The 27501-nt window shown below is 40.9% G+C and overlaps 3 protein-coding genes, 1 long non-coding RNA gene and 1 pseudogene across 5 annotated transcripts; 3 read left to right on the forward strand and 2 right to left on the reverse strand.

Moving 5' to 3' along the window:
• Nucleotides 1-5831: 5831 nt before the first annotated feature.
• Nucleotides 5832-7459, forward strand: AAK6 (P-loop containing nucleoside triphosphate hydrolases superfamily protein). The gene is made up of 3 exons (XM_078571461.1): nucleotides 5832-6076; nucleotides 6911-7056; nucleotides 7147-7459. Exons 1-3 carry the CDS (start codon nucleotides 5870-5872, stop codon nucleotides 7337-7339), a joined length of 546 nt encoding a protein of 181 aa, XP_078427587.1. The 5' UTR covers nucleotides 5832-5869; the 3' UTR covers nucleotides 7340-7459.
• Nucleotides 7460-9403: 1944 nt separating this feature from the next.
• On the forward strand, nucleotides 9404-11127 carry LOC144700074 (hydroxyacyl-thioester dehydratase type-like protein). Its single transcript, XM_078571463.1, has 3 exons — nucleotides 9404-9701; nucleotides 9773-9888; nucleotides 10684-11127. Exons 1-3 carry the CDS (start codon nucleotides 9429-9431, stop codon nucleotides 10781-10783), a joined length of 489 nt encoding a protein of 162 aa, XP_078427589.1. The 5' UTR covers nucleotides 9404-9428; the 3' UTR covers nucleotides 10784-11127.
• LOC144700073 (OVARIAN TUMOR DOMAIN-containing deubiquitinating enzyme 12-like) lies at nucleotides 10517-14909 on the reverse strand (annotated as a pseudogene). The gene is made up of 10 exons (XR_013580666.1): nucleotides 14616-14909; nucleotides 13371-13573; nucleotides 13213-13299; nucleotides 12979-13139; nucleotides 12771-12844; nucleotides 12501-12555; nucleotides 12315-12389; nucleotides 11869-12155; nucleotides 11627-11683; nucleotides 10517-10859 (listed from the first exon to the last, which is right to left on the reverse strand). The product of XR_013580666.1 is annotated as an OVARIAN TUMOR DOMAIN-containing deubiquitinating enzyme 12-like (transcript).
• A 141-nt stretch (nucleotides 14910-15050) lies between these two features.
• On the reverse strand, nucleotides 15051-18942 carry LOC144700072 (serine/threonine-protein kinase PCRK1-like). Its single transcript, XM_078571462.1, has 5 exons — nucleotides 18780-18942; nucleotides 17585-17997; nucleotides 16774-17034; nucleotides 16396-16518; nucleotides 15051-15605 (listed from the first exon to the last, which is right to left on the reverse strand). The coding sequence occupies exons 2-5, from the start codon at nucleotides 17960-17962 to the stop codon at nucleotides 15141-15143; spliced, it is 1227 nt and encodes a 408-aa protein (XP_078427588.1). The 5' UTR covers nucleotides 17963-17997; nucleotides 18780-18942; the 3' UTR covers nucleotides 15051-15140.
• Nucleotides 15491-16066, forward strand: LOC144700075 (uncharacterized). The gene is made up of 2 exons (XR_013580667.1): nucleotides 15491-15630; nucleotides 15711-16066. It is a non-coding gene; the product is annotated as an uncharacterized LOC144700075 (long non-coding RNA).
• Nucleotides 18943-27501: the final 8559 nt, after the last annotated feature.

Below are 27501 nucleotides of genomic sequence, written 5' to 3' on the forward strand. Positions count from 1 at the left end.
AGAGATGAGAGAGAGATGAGAAACGATAGACAAGAAATGAGAGTGAGTGAAATGTGCGAGAGAGAGGGAGACGAAGGAAAAAATGAGCTAATGGGCTGGAAAAATGGCGACACGGGAATTTGTTTTATTTTCTGTAAAAAATGTCACATATGCACATAAGCGCACCACACGACTCTCATGGTCATGGTCTCTATAGACAGCAACTATTGTGGTTGTTGTCCCCTTCCACAACAATCATTGTGCCTAAATATTGAGTGCAAGACAGATGTGAAAACCAAAAACAAAGAAAAATCAAAACAGGGATCTCTTATTAATTTCTCAAGTGAGCATCTTCAAGGCGTTAAGATAACTGGCATCTGGATGCATCTACAAGTTATTTAGATTGTTGTATCTTGTATTCTTTCTATGAAGTCTGCAGTTCAAAATTTGATTTCCTATCCATGTAGTCTCCACTAGAAGCAGCACTCAAGGAAGAGGAGGAGAGGAAAGAAGGGGGACTCAAATTGATTTGCATGGATATCAAATGAGGTCCCCCCTTTTTTTTACCTTGCTTGGTAAAAATTTTATTAAAGTCCTTAAGAAAATTTTGGGAACTTGGAATATATCCACTAGCATCCATAAACCTTGTGCATAGGACCCTCTAGTCCCAGTATCAGTCTAGTTAATTACTTCAATAGCCTAAAAACATTTATTAGATTCCTACTATTAGTTAATAAAGGATTGATTTAATATAATTGATTGGTTAGGTTTCCAGCCCATGGGGTGACTCTATACCTTAGAAAATCCAAAGGAGTAAGCCAATTCTCTAACGAAACATTTACTATCATTAGTTACCATTTATGTATAATCCTCAATCCACACGATTTTCAAATGACTTATGTTATAACTGTCAAACCCCAACTGGTCATTCTAATTAGCATTGATGTATGATAAAATTATCAAAGAATGCCTTATCTGATATTTACATTGTCCTGATTAGTGATTTAACTTAATCTTCCTTAAATCGATCTCCTCTAATACTGAGGTCAGAGGATCCCATCTTGACCACACAATCACCTTGAGTTGAGGATGCTATCATCCTGAGTCGAGGAAGTTTTATGTCTCTGCAGATGTCACTTTTCATGAAAATATTAGTGTCCTCAAGACTGTTGAATCGACTGGGGAGAAGGTACGCCATCAAGCATCTGGATTTCAAGAAGTTGAAAGGAAATCTGAACAGGCAATATCTCTTAATGACCAACAAATCGTATCAGAGTCAGTACTAGAACCTGCACCAAAACATTGGGGAACACCAGTGAATGCCCATCAGAATCTACCAGTCAGTGCAAGATATGCAAACATAGAGGATGCAAACAGGGAGAAGATGCAAACATAGAGGATGAGGATGTTACAGAAACATTGGAGGAAGTGGAACCTCCACCACAAGTAAGTGATGAATGCGATGACGTTGAGTGGCCAATTGCCCCGATCCTCTATGTTAGGCAATGTACCCAAGGTGTTAGATACCCACTTTCCCATGTGGTTGGGTATGAACAATTGGGACCACAGTATCAAACTCTCATGACATCACTTAATTCAATTTCCATTCCAAAGACACATTCTGACGCTGTCGAGGACCAGAATTGGAAGACGGCGATGGACGAGGAAATGGAAGCATTAATAAAAAATGAAACGTGGGAGATTGTCATAGCTCCACCAGGAAAATGCCCAGTTGGATGCAGATGGGTGCTTGGCATCTCAAGTCCAAATACCATTTAGGAAATTGTGATATAGGTCTAATATCATTCATGAATTCATCAAAACCAATTTGGTGCACTCTTTTTGTAAAGAGCATCATGGCTATTGAATAGGCCATGCTCATGTTGAATGACAATAGATATTGCACTTCTATCTAGTTATTCTGATATCCTGCTCGAGTATCCTTCAAAAAGGAATGCTTAGAATGCATATTTTAAAAAATAAAGATCACTGCATTAGAATCTCATCATAAATTACTTAGTCATTGCATGCATTCATGGACTTTAATTATTAGCATTGCACATTCATTGTAATTATTATATATGATATCCATGAATTTTGAACGAAACATGGATTGACTTATAAGGCACATCTATTTCAAGCGCAAGCTTTATCAATGATGGTCAACATCCCTATGGTCGTCGTCCGTGTTGACCATAACCTTTGTCATCGTCGATGACAATTATCTCTCAGGATGAAGACTATGGTAGCGGTTGTTGTCACTGTCAATGAGAATCCTCATCCCTATTGATGATGATAGTAGTGGTCGTCGTATCTGTTGGCGACATTCATTGTTGTTGTCCTCCATGTTGCGAACCATTGTTATGGTCGTCCCCATATCAACCATGGTTGCACGTCGTCGTTGATGACAATCTTAGGGATCATCAATGATAGTATTTGTATTTGTCCTGTAATACTGTTCTCGTCGAAGACAATTAGTGGCGTCGCCAACAATATTCGTTGTCCTTGTTTATCACGCTTTTGTCAATGCCCTAGTTGTCTATGTCCAATTAGTCGTAGGGTACATAAGTTTATATTTCCTTATGTTAAATATAGTATAGACTATATATTTGACAACATTATTATCCAACTTCATGTTTTAATTTTTTTTGCAATTGCCAATGTGATTCCATCCAGCCAATTCTTCATTGGCCACAACAATGACAATATGTTCTCCATCCAATAAGCTTTGACGATTGTAGTACATGGACTCAAATGGGATGGTTCTTTTCCAAGATGAAAAAAATATCCAGGGCCTCAGAAGTCAGACAAGACAAAAATTCATATACTAGAGGATGGACCAGACGGTTTTAGTGTTTTGGGACAAGAAAACTGTACCTTATTCACACAATGGATCATACACATGATGAATGCATTGTTATGATCTTCTATTGACATTATTGAAATTTCTATGAATTATAACTGAATCCGTCTTTTAGATAAATGCATTAATAGTCCATCTCTCGTTTTCTCTTCTTCATGATGTCCAACTGAATCCCAGCCCCAGGGGTGCGGCAGTTTCCCAACAGCATGGTCCCCATACATGACTGATAAGCTGATTTTAAGTGTTTATAATGTGCCCTCTTAGGCAAATCAACTTATACAATAAATTTATAACTCCTTAATCACTAAATAACCTAATATAGAGTGAGCAAGGATCGATCCACAGGGAGGAGAGTTATCTATATTTAAATTAGGATTTCTTTAAGAATGTGGAAATATGAGAAGGATGAAGGAATTATCTTTATGTATTTATCCACTTTCGTAGATTAAAAACATAAAGATCTAAGTGTTGATTTAAATTAGGGATATTTACCTAAATCTAAATTTATTCTAATAAAACTATTAAAATAAAATCTATTTTTTATTTAACCTTTCTTTCACCTTTGTGTGAGTGATGCTCTCTTCACGTTCATATCTTCATGGACCCGTACATTTTTCCCGGTGCCTTGGTGTCTTACTCGAACATGAATCAACTAATGAAAAGAGAAGAAATTTAATTACCTTTTGATGAAAACACAATTCTTCACGTTTCCTTGGGCTTTGTTTCACTCCGGCAAGCCATTTGCTAGAAGTCACACGAAAATGGAAGAACTGGATGCTTTGAAAACTCTTTTCTTTCACAACTTTTCCAAATTTTCAGTACATAACAAAACATAATTTTAAAATTACTTTGATGCCTTTTTACAGGCGTTCTGTGGGCCAGAAAATAGGTAGTTATCAGAGGAAACTATCAAAAAGCCATCCGGATCAACAGTTAGGCCCTTTGAAAATGCCATTTTTTAGGTTTTTTCTGATTTTTAAGGCATTTTCTGATTTTTAATGATTTCTATGGCGTTTTTCTTGATTTTCTTATGATCTGAACGATCCTCAGTCGTCGGATCGTCCGATCATCCCGATCAGAATCATTTTCCACCATTGGATCTTCTTTTTAATTTCAGATTGCTTCCAGGTCGTCAGATCTGGATCCAAAATAATCGAATTAGCCGCAGACCGTCCGATCGATGGACCGGTGGATCATTGTATCTATTCTTCAATTTTGGGTTTTTTTTCAGCTGTTGGATCTGGTTCCTTTATAGTCGGATTGCACGTGGACCGTCCGATCGATGGACCCCTAGATCACTCAACTTTGGGTTCCTTCTTGGCCGTTAGATCTGAGTCCATAATTGCCGGATCGTTCGTGGACCGTCCGATCAATGCGCCTTTGACCTGCAGAAAAGGACAAAAGAAGAGGAGGTAAGCTTACCTCTTAAACGAGCAACAACATTAATCCCATATAGAAGAAGTTAAGACTATTTTTCTTGATAAATAACAAAGCATATGTAATCATCCATTGAAACTTCTCATTTGCGCCCATTGCTCCTCTAGCACATGCATGCATGTGCACTTACACATACCCGTTAGTGCCACTTGTTCCCTTTGGGTGCTTAAAATTCTGAAAAATTCTAAAAATTTAAAATTAAATATCTTTTGATTTAGTCATCCATTTAACATGAAATTTTCACCAAATTCTATCTTTAAAATTCTATTTTCCATTAGAACAACTTAAAACATAAAATTACATCCAAATTAATTCAAAATAGCTATTTTTTATATTTTTAGAAAAAATCAGATAATAAAATATTATTATGCAATATAACTTACCAATTTAGCCCAAGCCATGCATGAATTGTTATACATAAACATGTATGAATTGCATATTATCAATGACCTTTTGACGGGACATTTCAGAGATAGGATGGTTTGAGACGACCCAAATAAATGGGACATGCAATGGGACAAAGAAGATCATTCACTATACTGGTGACTATAGTGCAGGGACGTGGACATGATGGTTTTTTTCGTCCCAGATTGGACGAAAATTGGGAGGAAAATTCATCCCGGGACGAACAGACAGGACGATGGACGGTATGGGAATGTTTTCCTATCATCAGACGAAAAAACCGTTAGGAGGTCTCGGACGATGGACAGTAAGGGATGGACTAAAATCTGTCAGATTCACTTCTGACGACTGAGATCTTGCCACGTGGCATCGTTTAATCAATTCCTTGACATTTTTGCATCAAAGTCCCTACTTTTTTCGCACGCGCAACCTGACGTCGCGCAAAAGAAATTGTACATATATCCCTCCGCTTTCCCTCTCCTCCATATTTCCTTGAATTTTTTTTGAAAAGTATATTAAAATTTTTAAACGTGATTTTTTTTCGTCCGGGACAAGGGACGAGAAGGTTTTCCTCCAGACGGGATGAAACTAGTGAAGTCGGGACGCGGAAGAATTTTTTCTTTAACGGATGAATCCTTGTACAAGACAGTTTGGATGAAGTTGAAATATCCGGATGATCTGTCCATCGTCCACGTCACGGACGATCCGGAACTATACTGGTGACAGTTCTGAGAGAAATTTCTAAAATTCTGAAACTTCGTAACGCCACCTCAAAAAAACCTTGCATTCTTGCCGCTCCTAAAGTCGCGCCTCAGAAGTTAAAATTTTGGTGGATAGGAATCCGGTAAAACCGTCGTTTGAGCAATGGGCCAAACCCGGCCGTTTCTCAAGAACAATAGCCAAGGGCCCTTCCTCATTTCCGTCTTATCGAATCCATGGGGGACTTGTCATATTTAGAACCTTTCTGCGGTGTGCTCCGTTTACTATTCTTTCGTACTTTCTTCTCTTTACCACGCGATAGGTCAGCGAAGTGACGAGTCTGGAGACGTGACGAAGTGCCGAGCCCACCTCGTCCCATCTCCATTCGGCATCCGTCCCGTCCCGTCCCGTCCTTAACCTACCGCCTGATAAGTGATAATTGACTTTGCAACGCAGATAAAAACCTTTGAGCTCGCTTCTCTCCCTCTCATGGCTTCTCTGCCGTCGCCAGCGGGAAGGCGAAAGCCGAATATACTCGTGACGGGAACGCCGGGGACGGGGAAGACGACGACCAGTTCCCTCGTAGCCGAGGCGACGAACATGCGACACGTCAACGTCGGCGACCTCGTCAAGAAGAAGGGCCTTCACTGCGGCTGGGACGAGGACCTCGAATGCCACATCATCGACGAGGATCTGGTATCTCTCTTCCCCAATTCATTTGCGTTTTTCAATTCTGATTTCCTGTTTTAGGGTTTCGGGTATGGGGTATACTTTCGAGACTCTTGATGCTTGCTTAAGTTTGTGGCGGGGAGATTTTTCATGTGGGCAGGGAAAGAATTAGATTTAGGGTTTCGGGTATTTTAAATTTCAGTTTTTTTTTGTCTGGGATCGATGTGCCATCATGCTTATTTGATTAGGGTCGATTAAAATTGATTATTGGGTTTTGTTTAGATTTATCAAGTGCTCAGTGATCGTCAGGAATATTGTAGCGATTCCTCCTAGAGGTATACATACGAAATGATTTATAAATCTATGCAAGTGGGTTTCCTATTGTTGGTTTCCACCCTCTTATAATCTTATGATTTCTGCGTTGTTTATATTTTACTTAAATTAGAACCAAAATATCAGAAATGATGTAACGATTTCTCTTAAAGGTATCTAGACTAGATAGATTCATGAATCTGTGTAAGTGGGTCTACTATTGTTGGTTTCCAACCTTTTATTATCTCATGACGTTTGCTTTGTTGTTAGTGCACTAAGATTAGAACCAAAATAATAGGAATAATGTAGCGATCTCTCTTAAAGGTATACAGACTAGATGGATTCATAAATCTAGTAAAATAAGTTTGATATTGTAGGTTTCGACCCTCTTGTAGTCTTATAATTTCTGCGCTGTTGTTAGTATACTAAAACTAGTACCAGAAAACCGTAAGATCAGATACTTGACAAACATATTGAACAAGATACATGTCAAGCACTTTTGAGCTTTCGCCACACCATCTTATGGGATTACTTTTTTATAATTATCAGGTGTGCGATGAACTGGAGGATTTGATGCAAGAGGGAGGAAACGTTGTTGATTACCACGGTTGTGATTTCTTTCCTGAGCGCTGGTTTGACTGTGTCGTTGTCCTCCAAACTGACAATTCCATCCTTTACGATCGACTGTCCTCTCGGTAAATACATGAACTTACTATCTAAGATCAAGCTTCTTAGCTTATAGTGAGGACTTGGATTGACTGGAGTGGAGGTGTTGCTTCTTTCAGGGGCTACACTGGACCAAAGCTGACGAACAACATTGAATGCGAGATCTTCCAGATGATGTTGATGGAAGCACGAGGCAGCTATCGCGAAGACATCGTCGTGGCGATGAAGAGTGATTCAGTTGATGATATAAGTAGAAACGTGTCAACTTTGAGAAGCTGGGTTAACCAGTGGGTTCGTGCTCAATCCTCGTAGTGTTCTTATGATTTGTTGTTATTTTTAGTGTACATGTTTTGCTGTGGTAAGGTTTTTGAGTTATTCAAATGAGAAGCAATGTTGCACTATGATGATTATGGCATTTTCTTTTGTTGTTTTTGTGGAGTGTTTATCCTCTCTGGCCAGTCATTTCTGATAATGTCAGTTTTGGATCTTAATCTAAGAAATAATTCATCTTTTCAACAACATTTCAAATACAGACTTTTATGGTTTTTGCAAGGGTACAGTTTGCTTAAACCTATATATTGCATTGCTGGATTCGGTTCGTACAATATTTCGTATCGGATGATGTATTGAGCTCCAAATATGCGTCAATTCGTTAAATCTCAGATTTAATGACTTCGCGAACTAGTTGAAATTACAGTTATTTCTTTTTTATAGTAGTCAAATAATTTCAGCTCAATTCAGACCCAAACTATTTTGATATACATGTAGAAAAATGAAGATCAATGAAAAAGGTATGATCACGCATGTACAATATGTTGTCAGCTCGTGAAAACATTGAAATGTCTATAACGTGAGTAATTATTATAAATATTGGTTTGTTACTTGAAGTTTATTATTCTGGTTATAGAGAAAGGGTATTGTGATTTTAAGTGCCTTTCTTTCGCAAACTTCGTGTTGAAGTACGAGGGAGCAAAAAATTGGTTGAGAGCTATTAATTCAAGTGTATGTTTTATGCGAATACTTCAAATTGTTTATTCTTTGGTGCCAGCCAAGCCTCACCTGGTAATTATGGAAGTCGAATTAAATTCAATAATCGAAGAAAATTCATTGAGATGAATTCTAGTTATAGGGATCAAAAGAGATGAAATCATTAGGCTTACTCAAGTCAAACAATCATTGAAATTGAGTTGATTACCAGCTAAACATATTTACTTTTCAATCGTTGAAAATAACCTACCTCACATTTTAAGAGTAGAAATCCCGGTCAAGTGAGCATTCTAACAGTGTCCAAAACACATTTAATTTTCCTAAAGCCGCAGAAAATTCAAATATCAACACATTATTTTAGGATGAGGACTTTCTAATGGTGGCTGCTTCTCCGACGGAGACTTGTGGGGCGAACTTAAAGGCAGAGGGACACTTTGCCACAGAGGAGTGAAGAAGACTGCTCTCTTCTGTTCTTTGAGTGCCCGTCCCTGAAATGGTACAAAGTAACTAAAGTGCTCAATGAGTGGATGGAAATTCAAAGTGGAGGATTTTGCCCCACGCTGGTCTAATCTATAAAAAGTCCGGTCCTCCTTGCTAGTGTTTGCCCGTCCTAAGCCTGATATCGGATGACCATAAGGGATGGATGCCAAACCAGTTATCGAAATTGGCTTATCCAATGTCCGTCTTTACCAATATCCGGAAACAGGATAACAATATTGGTTAACGGTTGCTAAAGTACCAATATCCGATGCTGATGCTGAATAAAGGCATCAATCTTCGTCTCTACGGTTGGATGATGATATCAGATATCTAAATTAAACTATATTTTAAATAATTTATAAACAACACTCCTGGCAACGCTTGTTGATAGGCTTTGACATTTTGGAGGGGGGGCCGGTCCGACGGGATCGAACCGGGACCGAAAAAGACCGGACCGGAAGTGGACCGAACTTCAGGTAAGGTTTAGGTCCATGCCAAAAAACCAGACCGGACCAGACCCGACCCTGTCCCACACACTACCCCTCCCCCTCCTTGTCGCCCTTCCCATCACCCGCCCCAAGCGCTCATCGCCGCTGCTTCGCGTGCACAACGCCTCCGCCACCCTTTGTACCGTACCGGATCGTGACCGAACAAGACCGTACCGAACTTCAGGCACGGTTTAGGTCCATACCATAAAACCAGACCGGACCGGGACCGTCAAACCCTACTTGTTGATGTATCTATAATATTGTGTTGATCACTGACCTTTCTTAAACATGGGAGACAAACATCCACTTACTAAATAGGAAATATTAAAGAAACGAACCAGTTTTTTTCTTAAAAAATAATTACACTATTAGTACTACAGATAGAAGACTCGGATAAAGGTATAAATAGAAGACTCGGGAAAGAAGAAGAGTGAATGTAGGCCGATATGCCGATGCGATCTTGTGTTCATCATCTCCGGCGAAGCCTGGCCGCGTTTTCCTCGTCGTCGTCTCCGCCGAGAATCCTGCAAATCGGCACGGCGCTCAGGAAATCGCGTTGTTTCTCCGAGGCGGACGTTCGAGCCTACTCCGATTTAACCGGCGACGCAAATCCCGTCCATTTCCATCTCGAATCCGCCGTTGTCGCCGGATTCCTCCGCCCCGTCGTCCATGGCATGCTCGTCGCTTCCCTCTTCCCCCGCGTCATCGCCTCCTCCTTCGTGAGTCTTCCGAAGCCCTAGACCGCTCCAAACTTTCGATTTCTCACCGTGCTTGTCCCTAATCTGCGCAGCCTGCCGCCGTGTACGTTTCTCAGCGGCTGGATTTCAGATCGCCGGTGTATATCGGCGAGGAGATCGTCGCCGAAGTTCAAGCGACCGCGATCCGATCAGTGAGGAATCGATTCTTGTAAGTAAGTCCGCGCGCAATCACAAACAATCGTCCTATTTCGGCCGAATCAAATCGTATTCACCTGATTTAAATTTGAAAATTGTGAGATTTGTATCCGAGGCATTTCAGTCGAACGGCTAAATTCAGTCAGATTCACCTAATTTATATTTGAAATCTCTGTACAATATGTTTCCCAGGCATTTCAATCGAACGTCTAAATTCAGTCATATTCACCTAATTTATATTTGAAATCTGTGATCTGTTTCCGAGTCATTTCAATCGAACGGCCAAATCCAATCATATTAACCTAAATCATATTTGAGATCTGTTTGATCTGTATCTGAGGGCATTCCAATCGAACGGCCAAATCCAATCATATTAATCTAAATCATATTTGAGATCTGTTTCTGAGGGCATTCCAATCGAACGGCCAAATCCAATCATACTAATCTAATTTATATTTGAGATCTGTTTCTGAGGGCATTCCAATCGGACGGCCAAATTCAATCATATGAACCTGATTTATATTTGACGAAATCCGTGTAATCTGTTTCAGAGGCATTTCAATCGAACGACCAAATTCAATCATAGCAACCTGATTTATATTTGATGAAATCCGTGTAATCTGTTTCCTGAGGCATTTCAATAGAACGGCCAAATTCAATCATATTAACCTGATATATATTTGATGAAATCCGTGTAATCTGTTTCCTGAGGCATTTCAATCAAACAAATAGGAAACAAGTGGGGATTGTACCTCATGTTTTGTTCAAGGCCTCGATTGATCTTTCTTTCCGATTTATCTTTCCTCAGAGCCAAGTTCTCCACCAAGTGCTTCAGAAGCGGTGAGGAGGTGCCAGTTCTCGACGGCGAGGCAGCGGCTGTTCTTCCCACACTGGCGGTGATATCGTAGCTCCGTCGTTAGTGTCGGTGCCCGAAGGGCCACCATTTGTGCTTCCTCTTGGGCTCCAATGGCGGCATGTCTGCGCCTAAAAGGAATACCACCAGAGGTTAGGGCGGTTCCGCGGTTGTGCGGTGCGGTTCAAATTTTCTAAACTGCTATTAGCACAGCCCACTGAGCTAAGCTCCGTCTGCCCACCCAGGGAAGGGCGGGGCGAATGCGAGATTTCAATGGATTATTTAATGAATGACTCATGCGAGGGACTAGCTATCAGGTTTAGACATGGTCATTCTGGTCTGTTTGTTTTAAAGGAACAAAAAATTCGCACAAGAGAACCTCACAGGGCCTTGCTCTTTGTTCTGTTATTTTTTTTTTTAAAAGAAATGAACAAAATTCGCATGCTCGAACAAACCTAGAACAGAATTCGCACAACGCAAACAAAAGAACCACACGCAGGTCTGTGCGATGTTCTGTTTGAATTTGTTTTTGTTCTGTTTGGAAAACCGAGCAGAACGAACAATTTGCACGAATTCACACAAAAAGAACAGAACGACCATGCTCCAAAGGGTTTGGGGTTTATGGTTTAGGGTTTTGGATGGTTGGAAATTTGCTTGGTTAGAATAAATATCTGCACCAACCCTCATGGGGTAATTAAGCTTTGGTGGCAATTTGGGTCAGACTGAGCGGGCCTTCTATCCATTCAGTTGTTACCAGGCTGGCAGTTTAGTCCAGTTCCGTCCCCGAGGTTGGACTGAATAGACTCAGGGCGCTTTAGGGTAGTTTGATAAACTAAGTGGTCTTCTTCGGAGGTCAGGACAAAAGAAATACCCTGGCAGAAGACAAAAGAAAGCTTACCTCCGTCCGGGTAAATCGAGTTGTAGTGCACCTCCGCCCAGAAGCTCAGCAGTATAACTGCGCCGCAGTAGAGTGAGAGAGATGAACGTTGAGAGAGAGAAAGCTTAGGAGTGAAGGTTATCTTCAAGATAACTTATCTTGAAGATAAGTTATCCGAAGGTTCGACTTTAGGTTATCCAACAAAGAGTTATCTTACTTTCAGATAAAATTGGCCACTTGCCCATAAATCGGCGAGATCTTACCTCTTTTTGACTTTTGCACAGCTGGCATAATCTCAATGCAACACGTGTCCTTGAACGAGGTGAAGACGAAGATCTTGACCCCATACTGGAGGAGGAAATGGGGAGCCACGTCAGCTCTTGTTGACCGGTGAGAGGAAAATTCAAAGGGAAGGACGCGGACTCACTGAATCAGCGGCTGCCTGGAGGGTGACGTGATCTCCCCATTCGCCGCTCCCGGCAATCTTCTTCAAGTACTCAGAGTATGACATTGGCACGTAACCCTCATAGATATCAGGATGAGATTTAAGCTGCAATTTCATATATCATGAGTATAATCAGAATTTAGGTTATAATATTCCTTTTATTATTAATTTTGGCAGAATGTGGTCTGTAAGTGAAATTAATAATATTTCTCCATAATTTCTCGATATTCATTGAAAAAATATAGATAGGGCAGAAGGCCCGACCTGATTTACTATTTGCCGCCGAACGAATTTGTGATGCTCCGGTGTCCGATAAAACTGATCGGAGAGGGCCCGAAACTAAACATTCAGAGAGAAACCGTAGTTAAAATCGTTGTTAACATCATACATTTTAAAAAATCAAAATGTATGCATTTTTTATTTAAGTGATGAACAGAACCCAAGTCAGACCTGACAGTTGCCGTCTCCCGCAACCTTCCTCTCCACTAGTTCGTATAACCGTAATCTGACATAAAATAAACTCAGTAAAAAACTCTATCCTGAATATACTTTTAATCATGAGCCGACCAAAATGAAACGATTACTAATCTAAACCGTAAAACTAGAAAGATATATTAGCATCAGAAGGAAATAAAAAAGGCGAACTCTTATTACAACTATGAAGAATACGAGAGAATACGCAGCATAAAGGTTAAAGCAAAAGGATGAGGAATATATCACCGTTCTAGGAGCCTTTCATGATCAGACGTCGCTTCATCCGCGGAAGGTATTTCTTTGTTGATTCGTGGTTTATGCTGCCAGAAGAAAACGCGCGGTATTAGGAAAGAAAATAGCTGAAGTCTGATCATCAAAGACAGAGTTAAGCAGACAGAAAACAAATAAATAAAATCATTCCAAAGTCATTTATATGAAAAGGAAAGAAACTCACTGGCGTGGGAGCAACTTGATTCAGCCTCTTGCCAACTTCATCCACGTCATGGAAATCTTCCGCCAAATCCAGCATCCATTCCTCGGGCTCAGAATATTTCTCCGGGCTTGAGGATGAACTAGACCCCAAATCCGCCCTATCATCTCGGGTTCTCTCCTCTTCTGAGCAAGATAAAAATGGGAATCAGATTTTGCCAAGCAAAAAATGAAGCGATTGGAAAATAACAAAAGTAACCCAGTATGTGATTCATCGATCTCTCCCAGTATTGATCAAAGGATGATTGTTGGGCCTGTCCTTCACTCTCACGCGAAAAGCCAGACGCTGAGAAAATTAGCAAATTAGAATTAGAATTCTTGAATAACATGCGAAAGAGTTTCTTCGTCCTAAGTTACCTTCACTGGCATACTCTCTGGGATAGTAGAAAGAGCCGTTGTCACAATCCGAGCTCGAGTCCTCACAGAGAAGTTGATGAAGACCCCATCGAGTCAGCTCCGGTTCGTACTCGCAAATGGTCATCCGGAGAAGCTAGATGCTTCAGACAAAAATCTTGATTGTTTAATTTGACGGAAATCTTCTCCCGAAAACTTGGAGCAAGCTGGCCTCGGTCAGAAGGATGTTTTGTCTTAGAAAATAATTAATATCTATTCCATTAGAATATATCCTATAGTTAACAGCGCATTACTTTTTTTTGGTTACAGGAAGGAATTTCAACGGATTAAGCTGGAAAAGGGCAGAAAGATGATCTTGCCATGAGTATACAGGAATATCTATGTCTCTGTTTAAATTCTGACGTTAATCTGAGACAGGGCATTATTTTGGCCAGGAATAATCGGCTGTCTAGAACTGTGATGAAATATCCTTCACGAAAGACTGAAGAAAGAAGGTAATGATTGAGAACGATACGTTCTAACAGAAGTTTCACGGAATTCTGAAAAAAAGGAAGAATTTGGTTTCCACCGAACTTAAAAAGTGTTTACATAAAAATGATAAAATTATAATTAGCCTAGACTCCTAGTGAGAATCATAATTAATATGATTGATAAAATTAGAAATCTTCTGAACGAAATTCTAGAAATCGATGTTCTTTCAAGCCGACACCGAAACTTTTTTTTCTGAAGAAAATAGGGCGGACCACCCGAAACCGCTGGCCCACCTGAGGTGATTCCGAGACTTGGTGCTTCATATTCCGCAACCGTTCAGTTTTTTCCCATCCTCTTTCCATCTCAGTCCTAATAAAAATTTCTAACTCGCGCTAGAAGCTTTCTGAAAAATTGGAGATTTTTTTTTCATATCTAATTCAGACTAGCATTCGATGCTATTTATCACATAATACATAACCTCTCGGTAAAACTGTATCCACCGTCCAGATTTCGAACAGCAAATTTCAACGTCTTAGTGCGTCCTCTAATCACACGAAGCGCACCGAATATTTTCTGGCAGCGCAAGGAATTCCCAAAGGATTAAGCCGACCATCATAAAGATACTCTACAGGCAACCGAAACATGTGCTTTCTTTGACGCGATCACACTTTTAATCATCTTCAGAATCCTCCAGAATTCAATACAGACGCAAAATTTCGATCTTCAATCCGAAAAGAACGGCAGTTAGCGGTAAGAAAGAAGAAGCAGTTGACATACCACGAGACGAAAAGCTCCGCCTAGACGATCACGGTTGACAAGATACACACTTTCCCCGGAAAAAAAGTCGCGCTTCCTCAAGAACGAACAAGGGTCGAACAGGGTCTTCTCGGAGCCGACGGAGATAAGAAGATCACGCACGAGCGGCGGATCGGCGCAGAGACAGCAGAATGAATGAAACCCAATCGGCGGTTCACGAAATCCGATCGAAGAAAGGACGCAGATAAATGTCTCAGCGGACGTCACGACTCCGATAGTCGGTATTCCACGCTACCGGTGTTTATATACCCGGGCAGGCAGAGAGAGAAAGAGAAGCGGTCGACGGTCGTCCCTTTTGACCACCGTCGATTCTTTCCTAAGACCATCGGAGCCGTCCGATGGTCTCAGGAAAGACGACCGCGTACGCGGGAACAGAAAATGGACAGCACTACAGCGTTATATCGGAAAATGGGATTTTTATTTGATGGGCAAAATCATAGGAAAACAGTCACATCGAAAGCATTGGGAAAAACATACCTGGGGGGTTCAGGCTCGCTTCCAGATACGCGTTACCCCGCCGGGAAATCCCCTCTTCTTGTTGTTCTTCTCTGGGTCGATCTTCGTTTCATCGAGAGATCGCTGGGGTTTACCGGGCTCTACGCTGTCCAGGATGGTTGCCACCATGAATGCCACGTCGCTCATGTTGGGCCGGGATTTGGGGTGCCGAGAGAGGCATCTGTTGGCCACTATTGACAGCCTGTGAGCCGATCTCAGAGAGTAGTTTGCGCCCAGCCTCGGGTCCACGATCGAACGGAGCGTTTTCGCGTTGGAAATGTAGGGTTTTACCCATTCTAGAAGCTTCTGCTCGCCCTTGGGCCGGTTCAAGTCCAGCGGCCGGCGGCCCGTGATGAGCTCGTAGAGCACCACGCCGTAGCTCCATATATCGCTCTTCGCCGTCAGCCGCCCCGTCTGGATGTACTCCGGTGCCGCGTAGCCCATTGTTCCCACCACCTGGTTCCACGTCATCCGTCGTCAGGTTAGAAAATTCTATTTTAATTTTATTTTACTAGTTTTTTTGTGGGCACTGGTTGGGAGTAATAGTGCACGATCGTTCAGGATGGGGGCGGAGGACTGGACGGGACGAAGATCATCAATTTTTAGAAATTCGTCCCTAATATTTTTGTCCGAACTAAACAGGATGATTTTTTCGTCCACAGATGAACTTACCGTCCTGTCCTCGTCCGTGCACTATATTTGGGAGACGGAACTTTCAATATTTGGGTTTTGAATTTTCGATTTTTAATTTTTCTCTCTAGTTTTTTTATGGACAACAGTTTGGGACGGTTATTCCGTCCTGAGATGAAAAAAACGTCCCGGTCACGGCCTCGGACACGAGGGAGGAACTGTTTTTTTGTCCTGGGACGAAAGATGGCTAATGTTCAACTCTTTTATTTTAGGACTTTTTTCTCAAATTTTAGAACTATGCATCCAGAACTTCTATCGTCTTCCGTCCCTGACATCAGACTGAGTTATCTGAGAATTTCTGGAAAAGGTTCGGGCACGGACGACGGATAACGGTTTGAGACTGACGGAAAGGAAATGAACGAGCTTGTCGTTCCGTTCCGTTATCGTCTGAGGGATTCGACGGAAGGACGATTAAATTTAGACAAGCTGGGCCGAGTTTGAAGAGGAAACGGAAGGGGTTCTGTTCCGTTGCCGTTCTGGGGACGAGACGGATGACGGATAGGATTCCGTTCCGGTCCGTTTGTCATCCGTCTGGGGACTTATTTGTTCATCTTACCGCGGTGGAAACGTGGGTGAGTCCCTCGGCGGGGCCCTCCCTGGCCAATCCGAAATCAGAGAGCTTCGCATTCCAGTTCTCGTCCAGCAGTATGTTGGATGTCTTCAAATCGCGGAAGATGATCTGTAGAGAATTTCAACGGTGGAGAATGATGCTGGGGATGATGAAAATGATGATGATGATGTTGACGAAAATGATGATGATGATGATGTTGACGAAAATGATGATGATGATGATGATGATGATGATGATGATGATGATGGTGATGATGATGATAGTGATGATGATGATGATGATGATAGTGATGATGATGATGATGGTGGTGGTGGTGACGATGATCATGATGATGATGATGATGATGGATTGAAGGAGATTTACCTGAAATTTCATTTCTTCGTGGAGGTAGGACAATCCGCGGGCAGCGTCAAGAGCGATTTTGAGTCTGAGAGGCCACGGCAGGGTCTGGGCAGAGCGAGGAGAGAGATGATCGTCGACGCTCAGGTTGGACATGAGTTCGTAGACGAGAAGTCGCTGGATTCCTCGTTCGGCGTCGTCGGCGCAGTAGCCCACCAATTTTACTAGATTGGGGTGGTCGACGATTCCCAGCACGTTAACTTCCCTCACCCACTCTTTATGTCCCTGGATTTTACAACATTCATCAGAACAGGGTATGATCATGATCATGATGATGACGATGATGTTGATTGTGATGATGATGACGATGACGTTGATTGTGATGATGATGACGATGATGTTGATTATGATGATGATGACGATGATGGTGATGGTGATGAAATGAAAAAGAATCTAGAAGAAGAAGAAAAGTCTAGACGGATCTATAGAGAAAAAAGAGTCGAGAACTAGAAGATGAAGAATGAGAATTGGAACCTAGAAGAAAAATAAGATCGTCAAGACCTGTAGTATCTACAAGATCTAGAAGATTAAGAATAAGAAGAAGAATCTAGAAGAACTCGAAGATCTATAGGAACCTAGAAGATCAAGAATAACAAGGAGAATCCAGGGGTAGAAAATCTGGAAGAAGGTAGAATAATCTAAAAGATGAAGGACAGGAAGAAGAAAAATGTAAAAGAATTTATAAGACAGAAAATTCGAGATGAACCTAGAGGAGGAAGACGAAAATCTAGAAGAAAAAGAGAAAAAAAGAGTCAAGAAGGGTTTCAAGTCTTGCCTGCAGTCCCTTGGAATTCAGTTGTTTTACAGCAATATTAAGCCGCGTGTGTGGAGTTTCTAAGGTCTTGATGCTGCCCTTGAAAACCTGCCCAAAACCTCCCTCGCCGATCATCATAGATCGGCTGAAGTTCTTCGTGGCGGTCTTCAGTTCCGAGTAGGTGAACACCCTCAAATTGTTTGCGCACTGGGAGAAGCTGTGGAACTCGGATCTTCCCACCGAATCCAAACTAATCTCCGAAGCGGTTCGAGAGTTGTATAGCGACTCGGATTTGTTCACTTCTCGATCTGTCGAGCTGGTGTTGTATGATCTCCCCGACACGGACTTTGTGGGAGTCGGCTTCTCCTTGTTCGCACAGTGGAAGCCGAAGCACTTCATCTTTCTATTTAGAATCGATGATAAATTTCAGAGATCTGCGCAAAGAAGAGTTGAAGACGAAGCCATCATGTGAATGCTCGGCGTTGGATTAAGTTCTACGGACAGTTTTATATATGTCATTGAATATAATAACGTTATCATTTAAATTTATTCGATCATGTTAATCATGGGATCAAGAAATTTCAGCTTGGGGGTTTTTAATTGACGTCTATAGACTGAAGCTATCATCTAAATCGATTCAATTATGTTAATTATGGGATCAATACATTTCAATTAGTATGGGGATCATTTATTTTCGTCTAACAACTAAGTACCTACCATTTGTTTTTTCGTGCCTTTCATCTTTAAGAATTGACCCAAGACTCATAAACTACCACGCGATCAGTAAGATCTTTAGCAACATCGAAGGACAATCACTGTTGCAAAGTTCCGGAAAATAAGCTCAATCTTCAATTCCTTATGCTGTCAGAGATCGCATAAATTGATGAGATCGGATGCGTTCTCCACAAAGCAGTTCACGGAAGAGAACTAAATTCTCTAAGATCGGAGTTGCTCGGTCTCTGCCACTGCTTCTTTCCCCAAACGGATAATTAAGTCTTAATATCCGAAAATTCGAGCTAACGAACATGAAATCGAGGCAAACATCAGTTCTATCCACGAATTTCTTTGCAAATGAAATAAAGTTGATGATCTACTCCGTCCGCGACAAGATCATCCCTCTTTCGCAATAATACCGTTCTCAGCAACCCCTCGCATACGTAAGGCCACGATCAACTAATTTTCTGCCAGTTTCATCGAAATTACAGGGGGAACTCACCTCCACAACACTTGTCGATCGAATCAGCATTCCAAAACAAGCTGAGATGGCTGGCGGCGAGAATCAATCAGCCGACCTCATGAATACTGCTCGAGTGATGGCGAGAAGGAAGCCATTTCGATCCAGAGGGGATTAATCGGAAATACTCCACGAGCTTTCGAAGAAGCAGCCAGCAAGAAAGTTAGGCGGGGAACAGTATTTATAACGTCAGAACTGGCGGGGCCCACCTTAAAAAAATCTAATTTCCCACCCCTATTTCGATTTTTTTTAACCGAATAAGAAAAAAATGACATTAACTTCGTCGAAGGACGAATCCACGTTTATGGTGCGGCCCAGAAAAAAGGAAATTTCGACCCTAAATTCGAAGTTAAATTATAAATGACGTCATCTCCGTCCCCACACGGTTTATTTTGGTTTTGGATAATGCGGAAAAAATATTAAATGATAATTTTTCCCGAGGAATATAATTTGGATTTTGTAGTGTAAAAAGGGGTGTGGATTGCACTCGCCGGTGAAGTCACGGAATAGATGAGCTGGCCTGTTCTGGTCTCTGGCTTTTGCAACCCTGTCAGAAACATATGATATAATAGCATAATTTATTGTGGAAAGGTCTTTTGACACTGAAGTTGCGTGATTTAATTGGGTAATGTTTGGTGGTCTGTGGACTGAAACGGTCACAAACTTTGTAGTTTGTAAGTTTTGGCAATGATAATGAAGTGTCATAATAAATTATGGCATATGATAATGAAGTGTCATGATAAAGCACAGGATTATGCTCACATTTATATTATAATATTTCTATTCCTTGTACCACTCATGGAATTGGAATAATAAAAAATGGTCAACATCGTTTAAGAATTTATTGTGTTACTAACATCGGATCCCTCATTGATTTAGCAAAAATAATGCTACACCAAGTTTCTGATATTGATGTTTGTCCATATCCCCTTTTCTTTTGTCCCTTACTCATGACTGGAAATTTCAAATTATGGGTCTCTCCCCACCAAACCCCTTCGTGTTTCGTGACTATCAGATTCTGTGAGCAGTTGCTTGTTGCATGGATGACGATGCTATGACAGATGAAGAGGGGTTCAGATGGGTGAAATGATAGGATGTGAGCTCCCAATGACGGCGAGGACATTTTTTTGAAAAAAAAAGATATAGCTCTACCTTCTCTCTCTGTCTACCTCTATCTCACTCGCTATCTCTCTCTCTCTAACTCCACAAATCTCTTTTCACATGTGGCCATGGCAGATATGGCTGTGGCGGGAGCAGCTAAGATTGGTGGCAGAGAGAGAAACAGTGTGTGTGAGAGAGAGAAAGAGAGAGGAAGGAGTATGAGGGAGAACGAGAGAGAGAGAGGGAGAGGAGTGAGACACGGAGAGATAGACTGAGAGCTAGATAACCACAGAGAAAGAGACTATGAAGACAGGGATGGTTGATAGTAGGAAGGACAACAAGACTAACTTAAGTTTCAAAAGACCTAAAATAAGTATTAATTTCTTTAAATTTGTAAATATGTCTATTGACATGACAGTCATGACATCATTTTTATGAAATGACAGTGACGTGTCATGATGGTATGTTTCTTGAGAAAGATTATGATGGATTTTTCAAAACAAGGGACAAGTAAAGGGACAGGAGGCATGACAAACTACCTGTCACACCCGTTCCATTGCCACTCATTATCCATTCCCTTCCGTTTGTCCTGTCTAAGACATGCCAAACTGAAGACGTAACATATCAACATCCATGTTGGATGACATGTCATGTTTTGGCAAATGATTCTAGATTCAGAGGTGCACATCAGTGTTTCCCAATTTATATTTATCGTACTATCTGACACTAGAATATACAATGATATCAAGATGGATTTTGTAATTGTAGCATGTATCAGACATCGGGACAGATATCACCATGACATTGATATCATACATTTGAACCAGATTCCAAATGATATATATTAGGTTCAATATCCAGATATCAGAAAGTACCAAAGCATTGAGGCAGGTTGTTCAATATTGACAATATTTTTAAAAAAGTGTATATAGAAACAGAGAAACAAAGGGAGTGCAACAGACAGGTAAGAGAGATTGAGAAAGAGAGAGAGAAACATCGACAGTTAGAGTAATACACAAAGAGAGATACATAGATATAATTGAACTTCACATAAATCGATAGAGAGAGGTTGATGATAAACCAACTTTGAAAGAGAGACCGAGCTTCAAACATTGGAGATAGAAGGGGGGAGAGTCTTTACCTTGCTCACCATTAGTTGGGAAACTTTGGGCTAATACACCAGATATCTTAAACTTTAGGTTAATCAATAAAAAATAATAGACCAGATATCTTAAAGATGTAATTTAAAATACATCAGATGATAGCAAATACGATGTATGTGTCAGATATCCAACATCGACATCCAGTCCTCATGTCGCACCAAGATGCATTGAAGGCGTACATCAATATTGGTATTGTAGAAAAATGTATTTGATGTCAACATCTCATAATGGTTATTGGTTGGCGAATATCGGCTTTTCCCTATTTGGTATTTAGACCAATACCAGCATCTGATAGGGACATCCTTGACAAGCAAGCACATGTGTGGTAACTTTCTATTGAAAATAGCAATATTATTGAGCTGAGAATACACCTATTAGTTTGTCTTTTTGAATCCAGATATGGGATTTATATAACATTCCAATTTTTGACATGTCTCGATATGGGATTATAATCCAATGTACTTTTCAATTGAAATAGAGGCATGGTCAAATGTCAATAATGGGGAAGCTGACCATGGGTTACTACCACAGTTGGAATTAAAAAAAAGAATCTGATATGTGGGCTTCGAGCCAACCTCGCCTGAAGTATGAATGCAATGGGGCTTGTCTCAAAATTCTTTACGTTAATCTTGACCATCCAATCTTTTAAAGAAGACTGAATGGTTAATATCAATCCCAGATTTTTAAATGGGGGAAGGTCCTCATCTTTTACTTTCATTTTCAGTCTATCCAACTGAGAAGGTGATAAAAAGTTTTACTTGGAGGAAAAACATCAGAGATATTGGGAGAGGAAAGGAGATCCATTGACTTGAATGAATAACTGGTTAACAGCTGGTGGTCTGAAGCTGACATTGGCCATCCAACATGACAGCCAACTATGGTAACTCAACATTAACTCTTATAGATTAGAATTATATGAGTTATTTAGATACATAATAAATAAAAAATTTGAGTTAAATCCAAAATTTACATAAAAATGTTTTCAAGCTTCAAGCTCTCTTTTGGGTATTTTATTGAAAAATTTGAGATTACCTAATTTTCCAGATTATTTTCCCTTATTTATTTACATCCTTGGGTCTAGTTATTGATAAGTCCAAATTTAAGGCGTTTATGTCATTGTTTTGATTCAGACTTAACCAACAATATTTATGAAAATTTTCCACTTAAATACTCTATAATTAATATAGGGAAAGTAAGGGGTAGATCCACAGGGAGACAGAAATTTAATTTCATGAATTTTCTCAAGCTTGGAATGAAGGAAATGAGTCTAAAAGTGAGAAATATAATTTTTGAGATTTTTTTAGATTTTTAGTCAATTTATATAATTTCCTATGATCTAAAAAATTGAAGCAGAAATATAAAGAAAAAACACTAAAAATATTTTATAAAAATGTTCCTAATTTTAATTAACACTAGAAATATAAAATAAATATTTTTTGAATTTTCTGGCATTTAATTAACACCAAAAACCGCTATAAATATTAAAAACTAGAGTTCAATATTTTTTTAGAATTTTGCTATACGCTAAAAACACTAAAAATTGATTATATTAATTTTTGGGATTTTTCTGATTTTTCTGGAATTTTTAAATGCAGAAAATACGGAAAATACTTTTTCTAGCGATTGCCGGCAAAGCGGTGGCGGAGTGGTTACGGCAGCAACGGAGGACTGGATGGGGCGGCAGGCCTTGTGTGGCACATATAGGGCTGGCTTAGTGAGTCAGCCCAATTTGGCTAAGTCAAGACTTAGCCAAAATGGGCTAAACCCTATTGGGCTTGACCTAATATGCTCTGGACTTAGTTAATTTGACTAAGTCTTGCACACTCCACTTTTTTTGCGCTAAATGATGGAATTCAAACACATTTTTTAAAAAAATTTAAAGGAAGAATGAAGGATGATCTAAAGAGAGACTGTAATGGATTTTAGAGAGATAAAGAAATGGTTTTAGAGAAAGAAAATGACTGAAACGAAGAGATAGAGAGAGAGAAATGAAGAGAGGGAGTAGAAGAAGTTTGAGATGGAATTTGAAGGTGCAAATGAAGGATATTTTTTATGAAAATTTTAGGTCATGAATTGGGGATATGGATGAATATCTAGAGAGAGAATGAAACGATTCTAGAGAGACAAAGTAGGGAAAATGAGTATTTAGAATGAGAAAATGATGGATTTTAAGGGTAAATGGATGGATGATGATACGAAAATGAAAATCTTGGTTCCTAAAATCTCAATGCAAGTCTGGTGAGCCCTCAGGGCTTCCTCTCAAGTCTGTATCCTTATATTTTTCCAGGTTCAGGCATTTTTCAATGCAAACAAGAGATGAGATTGAATGAAAACTTCAACAAACTTACATTAAGCAGGTTGAACAACATGGATTATGAGATGCCTTGTCCTGCTGGCCAGCCACTTGGTAGAGCACGTCCAGAATGAGGAAAAATGAGGGAGAAAAGAATATTTATAGAATGGATGAATTACTAAAATACCCCATTTGGGCATTTTATATTTTCTTTTCTTGCCATTTTTTGCTCTTTTTTTCCATGAGTTGAGAGTAGGGAAGGATATGATCTGACCGAACTTTGGTCAGACCGGACCGAAGCGGATTGTCGGTCAGCCATTTTGGGGGTGACCGAACTGTTTGGTCTGGGTCCGGTTCGCAAGTCAAACTGGACCGGTGACCATTCGTAAATAATAATATTACTATAATAATTAAAATAATCACTATGGAGGAAGAGGAATGAGTCAACCTCTCCCCCCATTCCTCTCCTCTCGGCCAATACATTCCTCGGTCAATATAGAAGAGAGGGAGAGGATCCAGACTGGATGCCACCCCTCGCCCCCCCTTGCCGTCGCCACCTCCACCACGTTTGAGACTCTCGTTCGCCAGACTCGCCGTCGCCACCGCCACCCTCTCATAGTCCCTCTCGCCGTCGCTGTCGAGACCCTCTTGCCACCGCCACCCTCTCGCCATCGCCGTCGTCAAGTTTGAGACTTGGTAAGCTGCATTTACTTCTCCCTATCTCTCTCTCTCTCTCGCAGTGCCTCCCTCACATGCTCTCCCTCTCTCCATCCCCCAGTCTCGCTCTACCCCTCTCCCTCTCTCTCTCAACCTCTCCTGCTCTCATTCCTACCATCGTATCCTCCCGTGTTCACCTTCTCTCATGCTTTTCCCCTCCCCCTCTCCCTCTCTTACGCTCTCATTCCCTCCCTCTCACACTGTCCCTCTTATCTCTCTCTCTCTCTCTCTCTCTCTCCTTCTCTTCCGATCTAATTCCCTCCCTCTCAAACGCTCCCTCTCACTCTCTCTCTTGCTCACTCCCCCTCTTACACTCTCCCTCTCTTCCTATCTCCCCCTATCTTGTTCTCATGCTCTCATTGCCGCCTTCTTACACTCTCCCGCTCACACTCTCCCTCTCTCTCTCCCTCCCACACTCTTCCTTCTCCCCTCTCATAGACTTCCTCTCTCCCACTCCCTCTCACCCCCTCCTACACTCTTCCTCTCCCTCTCCCACGGTCGTCTTCTCCCCTGCTTCCACTCTCCCCTCCCACGTTCTTCCTCTCCCCATCTCATGCTTTTCCTCTCTTCCAACCCTCTCTTCCCCCCATGCACTTCCTCTCTGCCTTACCCATTCTCATGCACTTCTACTCCGCCGCATTTCCTCTCCCCCTCCATCCTCTTCCTCTCACCAGCACCCTCTCTCCTCCGCCATCCTCTTGCTCTCACCCGCACCCTCTCGCCCACGCCATCCTCTTCCTCTGCCCAGCACCCTCTCCCCCCCTCCGTGCTCTTACACTCCGTCGCACACTGTCTCCCCCTCCATGCTCTTCCTTTCCCATTAGCTCCCTCTCTCCTCTCTCGCTCTCTCCCTGTTCCCCTATTCCAATCTCCCCCTCTCTGCTTCTCTCACTATCTCGCTTTTCCTTTCCATTTAGCTCCCTCTCTCCCTCTCTCACTCTCTCCCTATTCCCCTATTTCAGTCTCTCCCTCTCTACCTCTCTCGCTCTCTCCCTATTCCACTATTTCACTCTCTCCCTTTCTCACTATCTCATGCCCCCCCCCTTTTATTTCACTCTATCCTTCTCTCCCTCTCTCATTCTCACACTTTAATTATCTCCCTCTCGCATTCTCACTCTTTAATAATTTCCCTTTCTCATACTCTCAATCTCATTCTCACTCTCATTCTATTTATCAGTCTGTGAAATAGAACCTGCTTAGAGTCAATGGAGTTGGGTAAAGATGAGGTATTATTCTGTTTATTTTATGATATTTAATTTGAATTATTATTTACACTTATTACCATGAATAAATTATTTACATTATATGGGTGATGTGACTATGAAGGGAATAGAGGTTTGTCAAGGTAGAAAATCGTCGCCTGTGATGGAGTACTTTACCAAAAGTACTAATGGAGACTATAAATGCAAGCTTTGCAAAAGAAAAGAGGTGATGGTGAACCATGGGAAAACTGGTAGCACAATGAAGTTGTGGAACCACTTATGAAATTCTCATATCAAAGTTCATAGGAAGCTTAAGGGTTCTAGCCATGTGAAACCTGCTTCGGATAATTTTTACAAGGCATCAAAAATTCCTGGCAGAACTGCAGAACGACTGAAAGAAGAATTGTTGGATCTGATTGTAAGCACAGATATGCCATTCTCAATTATAGATCACCCTAAGTTTCAAAAATTCTGTGAATTCATGGCCCAAGAAAACGTAACTACTCCAACCGCAAAGACAATAAGACGTGCTGCATCAGAAAAATTTGAAGAGGAAAAATCCAAGATGAAAGAGTTGCTCCACCCTATTGAAAAAAATTTCACTTACAATGGACACTTGGACCATCTCCAACCGTGTTGCCATACTTGGGATTACCGTGCATTGGATTGATGATGCATGGCAGCTCCGTGAACGAGTTCTCGCTGTTCGAGAGTTGGTTGTATCTCATCAAGGTGTATATTTGGCAGAGGTATTGCACTCCGTGACGAAGGATTATAACCTCACTCAAAAGGTAAGTATGTAATTATGGATTCTTTAACTTAATTGCTGCCTTAGTTATTCTCTTTTTATAGGTTTTTTCTATAACAACTGATAATTTGCTAGCAATAAAAAAACTCCGGTTGACGCATTGGAAAGATCTTTGAAGAATTGTGGCTCAAAGTTCACCAACCAATATCATGCACCATGTATGGCGCATGTTCTCAACTTAGTGGTACAATGAGACTTGAGGAGCTAGGTAATCTACTTTATCACGGTTTCTATCTTGTTGTGTATCTAATAAATATATGTGACATAATTTTATCCATTTACAGGGGTTATAAGATCAAATGAGGAGGATGATGATGAAAGTAACAATTCCATGAATAATATGCAACTTTCGTTTAGAGAAATTCTGTTTAGGCTTCAGAAACTTGTCATTGCAGCTGGAGCTTCACCGCAACTTGTTCATCCCTATCAAAATTTATGCCGTGAGTTGGGCATGGATAATACAAATTTGCTCATTGAAGACATCCAACCAGGTGGAACTCCACACATGATATGATTGAAGCAGCATGGGAGAAGAGGAAAGTATTAGACAAAATGGCGAGTGATTATTTGAATAAAAAAAAAATTAATTATTCTATCACAGCTGAGGAGTGGGATCTCTTGAAAATATCATCAGAAGAACTCCTACCTTTTCGGGAGGTTACTAAAATTGTTTCACAGTCACATGCAATTACAGTCACATGCATTTACTGTTTTACGTGCGTATCAACTTTTAGACAATCGATTGCTATCTGCAATTGATGCATTGGACAAGCCTCATCATGGAGTCCCAGGAGTACCTTTTGGCACTGAACGAACAAAGTCTTTGAAAAATGCATATATTGCAATGAAGGATAAATTGGTAGAGTATGAATCTCTATCGGCAACGAAACCAATGTTTGTCATGCAACAATGTTAGATCCTAGAAGGAAGCTTCAATTTATCCATAAGGATGAAGACTTTTTCATTATCAATACTGTTGTTCGGCTTCTTGATCAATTTCCCAGCTCATCAACCTCATGTGACCAGACAAATATGGAGGATACACCTACTACACATGTCAAACTATCAAAAGTGATGATTGAATTGATGGAACCTGAAAAAATAAGCAAACATGCAACATCAAGATCTAGTAGAGAAGAAGTGGATGATTACCTCAAGGAAAGGTCCATTGGTTCTCATGAGTCTGCACTCCATTGGTGGTGTAAATTTGGTTCAGAAAAATATCCACGCCTTGCGGTACTTGTAAAGCAATTCCTTTCTATTTGTGCCTCAAGTGCCCCATCGGAGAGCCTCTTTTCTACAGGAGGTGGCATTGTCACATTTAGACGAGGACACCTTTCTACGGACACTATATCTATCATTATGACTATGAAATGTTGGGCTTCAATGAACACCATGGAATGCAAAGGAGAGGACAGTG

This window comes from Wolffia australiana, chromosome 2 (genome assembly GCF_029677425.1).
Source record: "Wolffia australiana isolate 7733 chromosome 2, ASM2967742v1".
In the NCBI taxonomy this organism is placed as follows: domain Eukaryota; kingdom Viridiplantae; phylum Streptophyta; class Magnoliopsida; order Alismatales; family Araceae; genus Wolffia; species Wolffia australiana.

What these genes read in the sequence shown, in the direction of transcription:
- AAK6 (XM_078571461.1), top strand. Translation starts at nt 5,870, where the DNA reads ATGGCTTCTCTGCCGTCGCCAGCGGGAAGGCGAAAGCCGAATATACTC. An exon ending in ACATCATCGACGAGGATCTG is followed by an intron (nt 6,077 to 6,910) that starts GTATCTCTCTTC and finishes TATAATTATCAG; the next exon opens with GTGTGCGATGAACTGGAGGA. An exon ending in TACGATCGACTGTCCTCTCG is followed by an intron (nt 7,057 to 7,146) that starts GTAAATACATGA and finishes TGCTTCTTTCAG; the next exon opens with GGGCTACACTGGACCAAAGC.
- LOC144700074 (XM_078571463.1), top strand. Translation starts at nt 9,429, where the DNA reads ATGCCGATGCGATCTTGTGTTCATCATCTCCGGCGAAGCCTGGCCGCG. An exon ending in GCGTCATCGCCTCCTCCTTC is followed by an intron (nt 9,702 to 9,772) that starts GTGAGTCTTCCG and finishes TAATCTGCGCAG; the next exon opens with CCTGCCGCCGTGTACGTTTC. An exon ending in TCAGTGAGGAATCGATTCTT is followed by an intron (nt 9,889 to 10,683) that starts GTAAGTAAGTCC and finishes ATCTTTCCTCAG; the next exon opens with AGCCAAGTTCTCCACCAAGT.
- LOC144700072 (XM_078571462.1), bottom strand. Translation starts at nt 17,962, where the DNA reads ATGAAGTGCTTCGGCTTCCACTGTGCGAACAAGGAGAAGCCGACTCCC. An exon ending in TGAATTCCAAGGGACTGCAG is followed by an intron (nt 17,035 to 17,584) that starts GCAAGACTTGAA and finishes TGTAAAATCCAG; the next exon opens with GGACATAAAGAGTGGGTGAG. An exon ending in TCACCCACGTTTCCACCGCG is followed by an intron (nt 15,606 to 16,395) that starts GTAAGATGAACA and finishes ACGTGGAACCAG; the next exon opens with GTGGTGGGAACAATGGGCTA.